Raw genomic sequence first — 12119 nt, 5'->3', positions numbered from 1 at the left:
ATTTGGGCTGCTTACTACATACATAATATCATGCTACTAGGCTTTACCTAAAATAACCCAACAACCAAACCCCATTCTGTTCTTGCCCAAGTCCTGACATTAAATATCATGACATTAGCTATGCACAAAGAGTAGACCCAATAAGCTCAGTAGTAGGATATAGAATCCGTGGCTCCCCACCGCCCATGGGAACCGCAACATTGCCACTATCATCAACAATAAGGCTCGTACAAGTAAAGATCTCCGTAACCGCCAGACCAGCAACAAAGCCCGTGTCCGACAGCGAGAGGGTGTATTTACTTCCATCCTCGCCGAGGTTAGAAAGGATAGTGATAGTCTGCGTGCCGTCATAGCCCTTGCGCATTGCCAAGGTAGTATCATCTTGGTAGATGGGGTAATTCTAGTGATTCGCATTAGTACGAAACAAATAAAATCCTACTTTCATACTGTTGAATATACCTTGTAAGTGATATAGTCCTCGGCCTGATAGATCGCCTTATTCCGGATGGCATTCGTCTGCGCGATAAGCGTGTATAACTCGCTGCTGGTATTGTAGCCAGACAACCAGGTAGCTTCACGGTTGTAGGGATCGCTACCGCCATTGTAGTGCTGTTCTTGTCCTGCATAAATGATCGGGATACCATCTGACATGATGGTGAAAACGGCCACGTTTTTGGCTAGAGACATGTCTTCGGTGTATGATGCAAAGCGGGGATTGTCATGGTTCTCGATAAAAGTGCCAAGGAGAGTTGAGTCGGAGCAATCGGATTTCACCGTATTGATCATGTTGTACAAACCAATGATACTTCCACTGGTAGATTCGAAGGCTCGGAGGAGAGGGTAGTACCTATTGGTATCAGTTTCTCGCTACTTATCAAGAAGAAGAAGAAGAAGAAGAACATACATCGGGTAGTCGAGAATACCATCCATGACTTCCTGATACGGGCAGGCTAATGTTGGATCACCGTTGAATACTTCGCCAACACAGTAGACCCCAGCGGCATCCTCAAAGCCGGCCCAGAAGCCTTTCTGAACCTCCAAGACGGAGTCGATGCGCAGACCGTCAACTTTGTCAAATTAGTAACCGTGATCATTGCGAGGTGGGGGTCTGAGGGTCTTACTGGAATAATTCGAAACAAGATCTGTGATCCAGCCATTCCAAATATTTTGCACTGTGGTGGACTCTGTGTTGAGATCAGGTAACGAGACAGTAGTGTCCCCTTCCCAGCATTTTTCAACCATAGTCAAGTTACTATAGTCCGTGATCTCGCAATAGGAATGGAAATAATCCTCAAAATTGAAGGGCTTAAAAATATTGTAGTCCACAGTATCTCCAGCTCCTGCATAACCCTGTCTAAACAGTCAATAAACGCCTTTTGTTGGATCGATTTGAGACTGACCATGTGATTGGTCACAACATCGACCATAAGGTACATATCGCGATCGTGAAGTGCCGAAGCCAAAGATTTGAGATCATCTGCCGTGCCGAAATTCGAGTTGACAGAGTAGCTTAGGATTGTTAGTAGCAACACGTCACGAAAGGATCCAGTTCACTCACATGTCTTGTTGCCAGTACCCGTGATATGCGGAGCCATCAGCCGTATGCTGAGGGAGCTGCTCAGTAACAGGAGTGATCCAGATAGCAGTAAACCCCATTCCTTGGATATAATCCAGCTTCATTTGTTAGTACAATGCCATATCGCGTAGCAAATCGGTCAGTACCTGGTTGATGATACCCTGCCAAGAGCCACCACAATAGACCTAAAATTCAATAAGCCCCTTGTTCGTCGACAACCTTGAAGATTTCTTGATACACTTACCCTATCATTTGTATCACATGTAGCAGTGGTTGAGCCATCAGTCCGTGCAAACCGATCCGTGAGCATGAAATAAATAGACCGAGTACGCCATTGTGCCGGAGTGGCCGCGAGAGTCGAGCCAACTAAGCTCGCGAGCCCGAAAAAGCGCCAGAAGGACATATCGCATCGACTGACCGTGTGAAGAGAAAATCGACGATGGCGAAGAAATTTTTATGTCGAGTTTTTCCGTGATGTCAATTTGAAACAAGCTAAATGGAGTCAATTCAGATCCATCGGGAATAAGAACCGGGTGGATCGACTGAACAGCCCTGAGTAGCCGCGACCGAGGGATCAAATAGTCAAGTAATAAATGTGGCGTCAATATTGATAACCCACCTTTTCTTAGTCGAGTCTGTCAGAATTGGGCAAATGATCTATCACACGGATGATATCCGGCGACAATAAAGGGGTAACTAACCTTCAAAACACAACCACTAGTAACCAGGGGCATTTAACCACTCCAGCCAATAGTGATATCTCACAAGGCAAGAACGTGATACAGTTCGCTTAAACTCAAGTTTGATTATGAAGGGTTTCATGCGGGGTCGCCGGTATTCGCCAGGCACGGGCTACAAGATTGCGAGTCAGAGCGAGTAGGAAATCGGCATTGGAGAAAACGTCAATCCTTAATTTTCCATCACTGCCACGCATAGGGTTTCAATGGGGGCTGAATGGAGTGGTTTGATTGGAGCGGTTGTTCCGATGTCGATCACAGGGTACAGGTGTCTCCATGTTAGCGAATCATTCGGCTCGGGCTGACCTGCCTTACAAGTATGTGACTTCAGATATATTATTGGTTTAACGAATGTGTTTTGGATTGCATGATCTATTGTATTTGTTACTTAAAACGGAACGGGTCTGTAGATCATGGTTTGCAGATCACTCAAGATTCCCCTGCCTACGAGTGTCCAATTCTGTAACCGTAAGTTCATGATGCGACAAAAGCTGGCTGAAAATTCTCGGTAATCTTCAAGTCTGCCCGTAACGGGAGTAGGGGTAGGGGAATGAAATCCCGAATATGCCGGCTTCCATGAAGGATATATTGTACTAGGTCAGGAACATGAAAAGAAACTGCCTATCCTAGAAGCCGTATATCGTGGCTTTATTTGGATGAGTGATCCCCGGTTTTCAGGTATTCAAGCGAGAAAGTTTGGGGTTCAGATACAGTAGCTGTAGAAGCATGATAGAAGAAGCCTTTGCATTCGCATGACAGTCAAGGGAAACCTAACTCAATAGGAAAAACCCTAACCAAGGCAACTCATGAACCATATCTAATCCAAAAGCCGAATTGTTTAACGCCACATCCCCTTGGAGAGGCATGTGTAGTTCGGATATGCTAGCAAACATATATATCAGTGGACGGCAATGACAGCGCGATTCTTAGTTCTTACATCAATAAGGCTTGCTGATGCCACAGTAGTACCAGGCGTATCATACACAAGGTATTTACTAGATTTGGTCAATATAAAGGCATTATGAAGGCATCTCTCAGGAGTAGGATAAACCACATACAACCTGTCCACGTCCCATCTCTGACAGCTTATTGATCTTCAAGTCATCTATCAAGCAGGAGGGGATCAACCACATACAAGCTATTCACGTCCCACCTCTGTCAGCCTATTCTCAAGTCATACCAAAAATGAAGACTTTGCCGAAGTCTTTGGTCAACTGGTCTACAATGGTATTGATATCCCATATCTTTCATTCTATTCCCTTAGATGATGCGGTTGACTCAACGGTTGTAGTGCTTGAGGTAGGAGAATTGGTTGCGATAGAAGAGTGGGTTGCGGTAGAAAAGTCGGATGCGATAGAAGAGTCGATTGTAATGGAAGAAGTGGTCGTAATAGAAGACTTGGTAGTGGTAAGAGTAGTATCTGCGCCTGCGGTAGAGGTGATATAGATCGTCGTAGCTAGTTCCATGTTGACCTGCGAAGTGGGGGTCGGTCATTTGGTGGGATCGAGTAGCCCAAGTTTGGCTTGCTTGCAGAAAAAGTACAAGACCATACCAACACATCACGGCAGCCATTCACAGGCCGGTATTTACAACTGTACTGGAATACTGCCGAAAAGGGAGTCAGGGGTAGGGTAACCATAATAGGTATCGTATGTTTTGGAAGAGGGTTCCAGAAAGAATCTCTGTAAAACTTGCGAAACTGATTTCGATCCATTATTTAATAACAATAGATTAAGTGATATCTTTATCGCTGGCTCACTACCATGTGATAACCCAGTCCTCCTCCCAGGCATTGTCTTTGAACAACTCAACATTTTGCAGGCCGGTAATAGTCAGAATGTGCAAATTAGGATCATAGTTGGCAGACGCCGAAGGAGCCGCCTTGCCATTCAGAGTCACTGATTTGATACCCTTACTCGCGCTCGAGTGATGTGGCTTTAATCCCAACACGGTGATATTGGCAAGTGGGTTCGCGTCTTTCCAGTTTCCTTCTCTCTTAGCAGAGATGCCAGACTGGGTAGCTGTGAACGACACACTGAGTGTAGCATTGGGGGTAACGCTCTCTCCGTCGTCAAGGTATAGCTGTCCCGAGGCATTTTGGCTACCATCGAGAGAAGCGAGGAGAGACCATGGGGAGTTGCGAGCCGCACGGGTAGTCAAGGCGGGCTCTTGCATGGGAATAATGCTGCCACCACGAAGGTAAACGGGAATGTGGCCCAGTGGAGCAGAGATAGTGGTATTCACTCCTGGCTGGGCGTTGACGGCAGTGTGGTTGTACCAGTCATACCAGATCTCACCTTGCTTGACACCAGGGAAAACTCCGCGGACGTAGTCAACCTGGGGCTCGAGAACGGGAATAACCATGATCGAGGGACCGAGGAGGAATTGGGTGTTCACGTTGGCTAGCGAGGGGTCGTTGGGGAATTCCCAGGCCAGCGCCCGCATGACAGTCGAGCCGGTGGTGTGAGCGAGATGGAACAGGGTGTAGAAGTAGGGAAGGATGGCGTAGCGGATCTTCATGGCCGACTTGGATGCATCAATGACCGACGCCCATTGATAAGGCTCCTGGCTGATAGTAGAGAGCTCATTGTGGTTCCGGTAGAAGGGGAAGAATGCCGACAGTTGCATCCATCGGTTGCACAGTTCTTCATCACTGTTCCCGTTGAAACCGCAGGTGTCAACGCCGAACATGGGGATACCGAATAGAGAGAACGACAGTGCCTGGGGGATGGAGAAGAACATATACGCCCACTTGGAGGCGTTATCACCACCCCAGTGACCTGCCCACTTTCCGGCTCCTGCAAAGGTTGAGCGGCCGATAATAAATGGGCGCTTCACTGGGTCGACCTCGCGCAATCCGTAGTAAGTGGCGTTCAGAATCTGGTAGCCCCAAAGGTTGTGGACGTCGTATTCCTGGACACCGTCACTGTGTGTGGCATTCGGAGATACCGCGTGGACTGCCAAGTCGTGACCGGTCTGATCGTGGTTGATAACATATGGAGGGTAGTTGATGTCACGCACGCCCGGTGTAGGAGACGTGCGGAGGTAAGACACCGTTGAGGTTGACTCGGTTCCAGCGGTGCTGGCAGCTGCAGCTTGGCTCGACGATGCCGCCACGGCGGATGCAGCCTCGGTCGAATTTGTGACATTGAACCACTCAGGATAGTCATATATAACATTTCCCGCTTCTCCAGGGAGTGAGAATGAAGGGTGGACCGGGTTTAAGCTCAGATTGTAGGTTCCGCAGCTACCAACACAGAAGGATGAGACTTCACTCATGTCGATCCAAATTCCGTCGAATGCAATCTTTTTGCTCCATGTGACAAGCTCGTTTGCCCAGAATGCCCGGGCCTGAGGGTTGTGCCAATCGGGGAACACTGTGTATCCAGGCCAAACCTCACCGATATAGGTGGTTCCATCAGGGTTCTTCAGGAAAGCATCAACTTTGGCTCCGCGAGTGTATGTATCGTAGCTATGAATGTTAGTGCTTGTTTGTGAATGATGGAGATAAAACATACGCGTCGGACTCATTGTTAGGATTAGGGATGTAAAGAGCAGAATCGACGATGGGAACATAATGGCGACCGCCATCGTGCAGCTTTTGCAGAAATTCTTCACCTTCAGTATATCCAAAACGAATTGGGTCATTATCAAAATCGCGGTACGACTTCATGTAATCAATATCATTCCTGTGAAGAGGTTAGATAAGAATTGACGTAGCAAGTTTGAGAGCTTACCAAAGAGTTTCCAGGGGAATCTCGAATTTCTCAAAGTTGGACAAGACAGAATCCATCACAGACCAGTTCTGGTAGCCCCATCGACACTGGTGGTAGCCAAACGAGAAATATTGCTGCATCGCCGGAAGACCAACAGTACTGACTTGATAATCTCTTGTGACATCGGCTTGAGTTGGACCAGAGTAGAAAGTCAAGTCAATACTGCCGCCAAGAGTACGCCAAATGAGGCTTGCCGTCCGCGTAAGGACTTCCTGGCCGTGAGCATTTCTCAAGAAAACACCATGAGAATAGGAGACATAATCTTTGGTCTGGTCGGTCTGGTCGCTCGTCACCAGGGTGTGGCGACCTTTACCATCGACCTCGTAATAGCGAGTGTCGAGGTAGAATGGATGAGATCCATAAATATTGCTGTAGACGTAAATCAGCTTCATCATAAAATCCAGGCAAGAGAACTCACCCATCAATTGGGTCCCCAGTATCCGAGGCATAAAGCGTGAGTGTTTTGTTCTGCAAGAGTCGCAATTGCCCAATGTGTTCGCCGATGCCGTAAAGGTTGTAGTCTTGTGGCAAAGCAGTGACAAACTCAATGAATTGGTTCTCAAAGACCAAAACAGTTCCGGTTGTATCAAAGATCACATCGTTGTTAGACTTGCGAATCAACTTGAAACCGAAAGATGGCTCATTAGTCCATAAGATCTCGATTTCACTCTCTGCTCTAGATGCGCTTTTATCTGCCTTTGCCCGGGGCACAAGGTCCTCGGGAAGCAGAAACCACGACTCGTTCGATGGACCAATATAGGTCGGTGTGATCTGAACGTTTAGCCGATCGGTCGCAAGGTACGTGATCGACAAATCCAACGAGTCCACATCAGTTCCGTATGCGTTGCATGGATTACCAGCCAATTTTAAAGTCGCCGTCAACCCATTAGAATCTTGGTGGACATTGGATGCCTTGTATCCAGGACAAGCCGACTGCGCATTGACGGCTTCGGGATCGTCGATGTTGGCAATCAAGGTAGCCCCTTCGTCAGCTGCAGCGGGGACCGTAAACTGAGAATATACCGCGCTGGCAGTAGTACTCCGCGCCTGTGTCAAGCTAGCTCCGTAAACACTTTGCAAAAGGCAAGCAGCAGCTAAAAAGCCCGTGGATCGAACCATAACTCGTGGATTGTTCTGTGCCAGTCCTTTTCAAAACACAGCTTTGGTTGAACCCCTTGAAACTTTTTTGCAGAGAACTGCTAAGACCGACACTTCTCACAACTTCTTATAGGGTCACAGTAACCAGAGGCAAGGGTGTCATAGCGTGACGATTTCTCCGAGCTCGAAATTGAGCGCTAATCCCAACACACCGAATACAGTGTTGAAACGCCGTTGAATTCCCGAGGCTGGCGGGATCGGCCTTGGAGTTGCATTCCTGAGTGGTTTCACTGGGGTAAACAACATGGGATCGTCATACAATTTGCAATGTTTGTACAAATAAAGCCATTTTGTTTGTCGAAAGACTTGTTCAAACCCACTTGTGGAGCTTCATTTTCCCCCGGGAGAAGTAAGAGCCTGAGCTTTTGATTGGTCAATTCTCCGATAAACGCCCGGCCCTAATGTGTAGACCCTTGAATTGCGTATTTGCAACGCGGGGTGTACCTGCACTTAATGTTATTGCATAAAAACAGGCTAGAATCTAAGTAAGAGAAGAACGGGTCAATGCTCTATAGCATAAATACAGCTTAAGCCGACTGATATATGTTTTCTGGCTAGATGTCAATGACATAGGACGATAATCAATGTGATCATGCTGAGACAATCGGGGAATACCGACAGTCAAGCCAGATTCTGGGGAACGGGAAATTCGTCGCCAATATCTCGGTGTTACATGAGCGGCGAAATACGATGGATCCACTGGGTATGGCTTGATGCAGGGTATCAACTTGCATCCGGCTTGCCTGGTGGCACTTCCCCTCACTGTACCAAAGTAATGAAGAGGTAGATTCCCCTTTGATGATCACTCGTCATTACCTCTCTGTTTAGTCGCATGGTTGACCGGATCTTGGTGTTGCCACTGATTTGTATAGCAACCGGTGTTGAGTGCAACGGACCACATTTGTAGTACAGAGCCCCTTGATGCCGCCCTTGTGTTCTTGCCAAGGTGTGATGAGCAGACGTGTACCTGGCAAATTGGACAATCCTGGAGAGCATAGGCTTGTATGGGTTGAAAAGTCTTTAGTTCCACATCATCAAAATTTTTTAGAATCTGTTTATGGGATCCATATATCTTCCCATCATTGAGCAAGCCTAACCTGCCAGCAGCCCTAATTCTGCCTAAGAAGCAAGAGCTGGGTGTCTGAAAGTTGCGTTCAACAAAATGAACATTGCCAGTGAATAAGGCGCAATGTCATACCCGTGACGTAACTTCTCTCGATAGTATTTCATTCAAAGAAATCTGCCAAGTATCCAAGAGCGAAGAAGCTTGAGAATTCTCGTGTTTTTCGAATCATCGCGGCTGCTGCCATTATTAAAATAGCGCCATTTGGAGCCGCAAAGGTCGCATTCCATTTTCTTTTCGGCATTGTTAAATGGAAGATCTCGAGACGACTCCCTAGAGATCTCATGCCCTAGTGAGCATTGACTCAGGGGATGCAAGTGCTGATGTTCTGATTCTCTTTTGTTGCCTCCAGTAAAGCTCGAAATATCCACAGGCGTATCACCAACTCTGATCTCAGTGTAGAGGTGATTATAGCCCGATGCCGCGAGAAATTCCCAGGGGAAATGCCAAAGCTTTGTAGCTCCTTCCGTAGCATTCACCAATTTCGTCTCTCATCTTTCTTGAGAGAATCAGATAAGATTTCAGATCGATCCTGAGCACCAGTACGAACCTCCCTTGGAAAGGTTTCGAGCATTCGTCTAGTGTTTTCTTGTGAGGAGCTGCAGTCACTTTTTGTTCGTTTCATCGGGGGGTTAAAAAAAAAGAGACCAGAGCGAGCCAATGGCAGAACATACATAATTGCGGCTGTATTCAAATGGTTCAAAGTACGAGAATGAGATTCGATTCAAGCCTTGATAGAGGCCAGTTCATTTTCACGCCAACCCAGTCTTTCCCAGGTCACCTGCGTAGTAGGCCCAACGCTATCGAAATGGTCTATGGTTTTCAGCTCCAGCAGGGCATCGTGGCATTGTTTCAAATCGTTGCAAACTTCTGAGAACCTGGGACTGTGGGACTATCCGCCTGGAGTTCAGCCCGCCTGGAGTTCAGCAGAATTCTGCTCCGTTATCTCAAGAATAACGAGCAGGTCGCTGAGCTCCCTTTGAACCTTTTAAAAGAGTTCGGGGGCAGTAAAAAGGGAGTTATGGATCGATCGGGCCAGAGGTTGAAGCGTAGTTATAGAGCTATTCAATTCGAGCACGGCATCGTCAGTAAGTAGGACCACGCTTCGCGGGATTTCCACTCACTAATGTTGATATCGCGCGCCGCGTCAATGTTCCCGCCAAATACGGCACCTCTCTGTGTGTTGTAGTCGCTGTTTGGATATTCTTGCGCATGAGGCGAGGTCATGGTTGCGGGTCAGAATCGAAATTGAGCCTCACTCTGACTATTCACGATTATATGTCTCAGGCGAACCTTAGGGGACATTTTTTTCCTCAAACACAAGCAGGTCTTCAGGTCGGGATTTTGGCCGCAATGGTTTTATCTTTTTCCAGATCCCTGTCGTTAGGATTGACCACAAGCCACTCAGCGGCAGTAAGGCCTGGTTGGTGTGGGAACGCTTACTCTGTTGAGAGAAGTTAAGCCTGAGGCCCACCATTGGGAGGGCTGAAGGCGTTTGTTCTTCGTACCGGCAGTAGAGCGGCTCAGTTCAATACTGTTCGTCATCATCTTAGATGCAATTATTCACACTCATTGAATATAAAAGAAATAATCTCAAAAAGTGGAGTTAATCCAATATTGATTGCAGGAAGTGGAGTTGTTTACGCGCGATAAGAAAAAGGAAAGATAAGCAGACCCACGTGATAGCCAAAATGCGGAGGCAAATCGGGTGGAGTTGAAGTCTGGCCACAAGCCACGGGTGGCGTTAGTCATATTGACCGGTGGCAAAGAACACGAATACTGCTCTGTCTACAATGTCTACAATGGAACGGAAATGTGTATAGCCGGCTAGTGCAGCCATGAGTAATTCATTGGGTAGTTGTAATAGAGAGTGGGATACCAGCTAAGGTGTAAAATAAAACCCGTTTAACCAGTGAAATAGAAAAGGAAAGAAGCCTCAGCTTCAAAGCCCGACCGAACGCCATGCAGGACCCGTAGGACCCATCATAAGGAAATCATAATAGGAGAGGTGGTGATTACTGGCCACCACGGAGACGAAGGACCAGGTGGAGAGTGGACTCCTTCTGAATGTTGTAGTCGGAGAGGGTGCGACCGTCCTCCAACTGCTTACCAGCGAAAATGAGACGCTGCTGGTCTGGGGGGATACCCTCCTTGTCTTGGATCTTGCTCTTCACGTTATCGATAGTGTCGGAGGACTCCACTTCTAGAGTAATAGTCTTTCCAGTAAGAGTCTTAACGAAAATCTGCATACCACCACGGAGGCGGAGCACCAAGTGAAGTGTAGATTCCTTTTGAATGTTGTAATCGGAGAGTGTGCGACCGTCCTCAAGTTGCTTGCCGGCGAAAATGAGACGCTGCTGGTCTGGGGGAATGCCCTCTTTGTCTTGGATCTTGCTCTTCACGTTATCGATAGTGTCGGAGGACTCCACTTCTAGAGTAATAGTCTTTCCAGTGAGAGTCTTAACGAAAATCTGCATACCACCACGGAGACGGAGAACCAAGTGGAGAGTGGATTCCTTCTGGATGTTGTAGTCTGAGAGAGTGCGACCGTCCTCCAGCTGCTTGCCGGCGAAGATCAGGCGCTGCTGGTCAGGAGGAATGCCCTCCTTGTCCTGAATCTTGGACTTGACATTATCGATGGTGTCGCTGGATTCAACCTCAAGAGTGATGGTCTTGCCAGTCAAGGTCTTGACGAAGATCTGCATACCACCACGAAGACGGAGGACCAAGTGCAGGGTGGACTCCTTCTGAATGTTGTAGTCCGACAGGGTGCGGCCGTCCTCCAGCTGCTTTCCAGCGAAAATAAGACGCTGCTGGTCCGGGGGAATGCCCTCCTTGTCCTGAATCTTGGACTTGACGTTGTCGATGGTATCAGAGGACTCAACCTCAAGGGTGATGGTCTTGCCGGTCACTGTGAATGAAAGTTAGTCAAGTGTCGTCAAGGTGGCGGTGAGGATGCTTTGCGACATCCAGGCACCAACATAGGCAGGGGCTGGAGATAAGGGGAGGACTCACGAGTCTTGACGAAGATCTGCATGATGGCGGAGGTTATTAGATGATGACAGTGATGAGTTAAGGTGTAGGCGATGAAGAAAGGGGTTGGGAGTGAGTGATGGAGGGAAGGTTGGGAGAGGAGAAAGAGGGGATTAAGTAGTTCGAAGCGGAGGGGGCGAGGCGTCTGACTAAGAAAGGCTGTGACGCGAGAGCAAATGGGAAAGTACTAGAAGTTGGATGCCGGATGCCGGATGAGTCAATAAAGTTAGGAACAGGTCATTGACGCCACCAGTGGCATGGGCAAAATTGAAAATTCTTGTTCCCGGGTTTTTCCTTTAGCGCAAATAGAATAGAATTTTTCACTAAATTAAATCCCTCTCCAGTACGGAGTTCTTACAGAGTTTCAAACATGGCTTGCCGTGTCTCCTAAGGTATCGATGACGTGTGAGTCTTATCGTCAAAAGAGGGGGTGGAACCTGAAATGGAGTCTAGCGGCTATAGTGACCAGATAAACTGATTACGGCCTTCACTATGGAGACTTGCGCCCCCCTTTTTTCTATACTTAGCCAGTCAGGTGATGCATCCGGGATAAATGATCGTCAAACTTTACCAATTCCTACCAAACCGTTACTTTATACTATAGTCAACTAGTGATAATGGAAAGTCAATCCGAGTTTTTTTTTTTGGACGGTTTACTTAAAGAATATTGGTATCGCTAATGAAGGATATATAGACAAGATCCCGCAATTTGCTAA

The 12119-nt window shown here is 47.5% G+C and overlaps 3 protein-coding genes across 3 annotated transcripts; all 3 read right to left on the bottom strand.

Moving 5' to 3' along the window:
* Positions 1-118: 118 nt before the first annotated feature.
* Positions 119-1979, bottom strand: N7520_010366 (alpha-amylase; the record flags this gene model as incomplete). The annotated part of the gene is made up of 8 exons (XM_057144299.1): positions 119-400; positions 460-847; positions 905-1067; positions 1122-1350; positions 1401-1509; positions 1559-1674; positions 1723-1761; positions 1821-1979. 8 exons carry the CDS (start codon positions 1977-1979, stop codon positions 119-121), a joined length of 1485 nt encoding a protein of 494 aa, XP_056990053.1.
* A 1612-nt stretch (positions 1980-3591) lies between these two features.
* On the bottom strand, positions 3592-3807 carry N7520_010365 (uncharacterized protein; the record flags this gene model as incomplete). The annotated part of the gene is made up of 1 exon (XM_057144298.1): positions 3592-3807. One exon carries the CDS (start codon positions 3805-3807, stop codon positions 3592-3594), a length of 216 nt encoding a protein of 71 aa, XP_056990052.1.
* A 264-nt stretch (positions 3808-4071) lies between these two features.
* N7520_010364 (glycoside hydrolase family 31 protein) lies at positions 4072-7208 on the bottom strand (the record flags this gene model as incomplete). The annotated part of the gene is made up of 4 exons (XM_057144297.1): positions 4072-5785; positions 5832-6002; positions 6051-6458; positions 6508-7208. The coding sequence occupies 4 exons, from the start codon at positions 7206-7208 to the stop codon at positions 4072-4074; spliced, it is 2994 nt and encodes a 997-aa protein (XP_056990051.1).
* Positions 7209-12119: the final 4911 nt, after the last annotated feature.

This window comes from Penicillium odoratum, assembly GCF_028828045.1.
Source record: "Penicillium odoratum strain IBT 22623 chromosome Unknown utg000008l_segment0_segment0, whole genome shotgun sequence".
Lineage (NCBI taxonomy): Eukaryota > Fungi > Ascomycota > Eurotiomycetes > Eurotiales > Aspergillaceae > Penicillium > Penicillium odoratum.
The sequence above is the reverse complement of the archived record's forward strand: the minus strand, read 5'-3'. Positions and strand labels throughout refer to the sequence as shown.